Below are 2,890 nucleotides of genomic sequence, written 5' to 3'. Positions count from 1 at the left end.
ATCCGGCGCTACCAGAAGTCCACCGAGCTGCTGATCCGCAAGCTGCCGTTCCAGCGGCTGGTGCGCGAGATCGCGCAGGACTTCAAGACCGACCTGCGCTTCCAGAGCTCGGCCGTGATGGCCCTGCAGGAGGCGTGCGAGGCCTACCTGGTGGGGCTCTTCGAGGACACCAACCTGTGTGCCATCCACGCCAAGCGCGTCACCATCATGCCCAAGGACATCCAGCTGGCGCGCCGCATCCGTGGGGAGAGGGCGTAAGCTTCCTAGCGTACTCCGTATACGCTACCCCCAAAGGCTCTTTTCAGAGCCCCTCCATTGTCCTCAGAAAGAGCTGTTAACCTTGGAGTATGTTACTACAGTCCTATGAGAAAGAACTCGGGGATGTTTCGAGGAAGGTCTTGTGTGCTCAATAGTAAATTGAGGACTGGAGAAGGTGGCTATGTTCAGTAAAACTTTGTTCCACAGGCAGACCCTGCTGAAAAATGCGCGCAGGAAGGAGCTGTTCCTGGATAAGCATTTTTAAAATGACCCAACCATTTTAGAAATTAAACCTTCTAGACTACAGGAAGTGACAAAAAGGACGCCCAAGTTTTAGGAAAGTTGAGCTCAGGTTCCTATGGATTATTGTGTAAATGGCAATTACAGTTTATCTTTGCCAAATGATCCCCCCAATGCTTTTACTTCAAAAACGTGCCTTTTATTTGCTTTCCTGTGATGTGAAGGAACAAAACCGGGATTGCCAACAAGTGGTGTTCTCTTTTCCCCTGTGTCAATGTAATGTTTGAGAAGAGTATGCTCTTGGGCTTTGTGTATGTGATTATGGTGGAAAATGGGCCAACAATGACCTGGACACCGACCTGCAGGCTGTCTGTACAATGAGCTCCCAGTAGCTCTAAAAATTTGTCCACCTGTTTTAAAAGTGTGCTCCTCAGTCTGAAATTGGATTCTCATTTTTTTTCAAATAAATCATAATGGGAATTAAATCATATTTTAAAGCTGTTAACAGGTTTCCACACTTAGAATTCTGGGTTTCCCAACCGACCTTGACTGTATATTTTGTCCAGTTTGATTTTGAAGTCTCTTCATGCATTTCACATATGAATACCACTGACCCATTTTACTTCTTTTGACTTCAAATCCTCCAGGAGTTAGCAATTTTTCTCTGGAGACTTCAGCCATCTGGACCTTATATTCTTTCCCCTATTTTCGGATACATCCTTTCAGAGAGGTTCATATCCAATCTACTGGCTCCTAAAGCTTTTTGGAATGCCTGGGGATTGAGGGCAAAGAGTTCAGACCCAAGGGACCAGAAAGAACCTCTTCCTATAGATTTAGAGATCCTTAGTGGCTCTTTGTAGGGACTACTTGATGTTGCCTCTTACAAGCTTCAGAGATTGTTTTCTGCCCACGCCTTGAATGATTTCCCCATCATAATAGAGTTGAGGCCAGGTGGTCTAGCTTCAAACTCAGAGCTGCCAATTACTAGCCATATAACCGCTTGCCAAGTTACTCATCCTTTTTCTGGGTCTCAGCCTGTATAGCTGTAAAATGTGGCGAATGAATTAAAACTGTAGAGCATTCTTAGTTCTTGGCACTTAGCGAATGCTCAATGAACGTTAGCCCTTGATTATACCTCTCTCCTGCTCCTTAAGCATGGAGGTCCCCTCCGCCCTGATCTTCTGAAAGTTTTGTGGTTGAAATAGTGGGAAATGCTTGATTAAAACATTTTTCTTGTTATTTTTTTGATTTCCATTGTTCTGAATGAGGCAGGCTTGTAGCAATACACCATACTCTGTCTATGTGGAGGAGTCCAAAGCATAGCAGAATGGCCAAATAGCAAATATTTGAGGCTTTGCAGGCCAAATATGGTCTCTTTTATTTTTTCTAGCACAATTAATAAAATATAAAAACCACTCTTAGCTTGAGAGCCATACAAAACAGGAAACTGTCCAGATTTGGCCTTAGATGGCTACAGTTTAAACTTCAGGAGCTCTTTGGAGAGAAATACGTTGGCGCCTTTAAACTTCCCTACCAGGTCTTTCACAGGGAATAACATAGTGAGTGTTGACTGCAGTAGAGATTCTAATCATTAGACCTCCCTTACCATCCAGGCCAGTCACAAAATCCCATTCATTCCCCACTCCACCTTCTCCCCAAATAAACAGCAAACTTAACCCACCCTCATGATTATTGCCTCAGTTCTCTTGGATGCTGATATATTTCTGAATTCTTCTGACCCGCTATAACTTGCAGTCCCCGAATCCCCAATCTACTTTTCTCATGAGTCAGTAGCCAACTATTTCTCTGAAGTACAGGTCGAAGTACGGTCTCTACTCCCTCAAACACACAATAATGCCCACATTACAGAAGAGAGTGTTTATGACAGTGCACTTTATTAAATGTTGGTGGAGATAAGGAGTTTGAATTGGGGAGCATTGGGAAGAGCACCTTGAAACCTGACAAAGTCCCATGTTATCTAAACAGTGTGTTTTTGAGGACTACTGGAAACCCTTGAATACTTTCAGCAGGTTTGAGTATTTCCTAGAGCACACTAAGCATCTTTCCGATTTATTATAATGGATTTGCCTAATACTAAAGGCAGATAGCATCTCAATCAAAAACATCAAATTTAGGTTTGAATATGAATCCAGGTCATTGGATCCTCAAGCCAAAGCTATTCCTCTTCCTCCTGCTGCAGGTAGACGTCACTCTGGCTACTGAACTTTTCCAAGCTGAAAAGACACTCTCTAAAGACATTGGCACGTGCAAACTCCTAGGAGGCAGAACTGGTTTTTAAAGTAAGATCTATGTGGTTAATTTGGGGCACTAGGCAATCTGTTGCCCTGCCTGTGTTACTTGCTACAGTTAGAAGCAACGTTTATGCCCAAAC

General features: G+C 43.7%; 1 protein-coding gene across 1 annotated transcript; it reads left to right on the top strand.

The window, feature by feature from the left end:
- Positions 1–3: 3 nt before the first annotated feature.
- On the top strand, positions 4–1,831 carry LOC112818008 (histone H3.1-like; the record flags this gene model as incomplete). The annotated part of the gene is made up of 1 exon (XM_025865281.2): positions 4–1,831. A coding segment is annotated over one exon (255 nt), but the record flags the coding sequence as incomplete, so codon positions are not given.
- Positions 1,832–2,890: the final 1,059 nt, after the last annotated feature.

Source organism: Callorhinus ursinus, unplaced genomic scaffold, assembly GCF_003265705.2.
Source record: "Callorhinus ursinus isolate GAN/ISIS: 27379988/994484 unplaced genomic scaffold, GSC_fseal_2.0 scaffold5188, whole genome shotgun sequence".
NCBI classification, from domain to species: Eukaryota; Metazoa; Chordata; class Mammalia; order Carnivora; family Otariidae; genus Callorhinus; species Callorhinus ursinus.
Note: the sequence above shows the minus strand (reverse complement) of the source record. Positions and strands in the feature narration are given on the sequence as shown.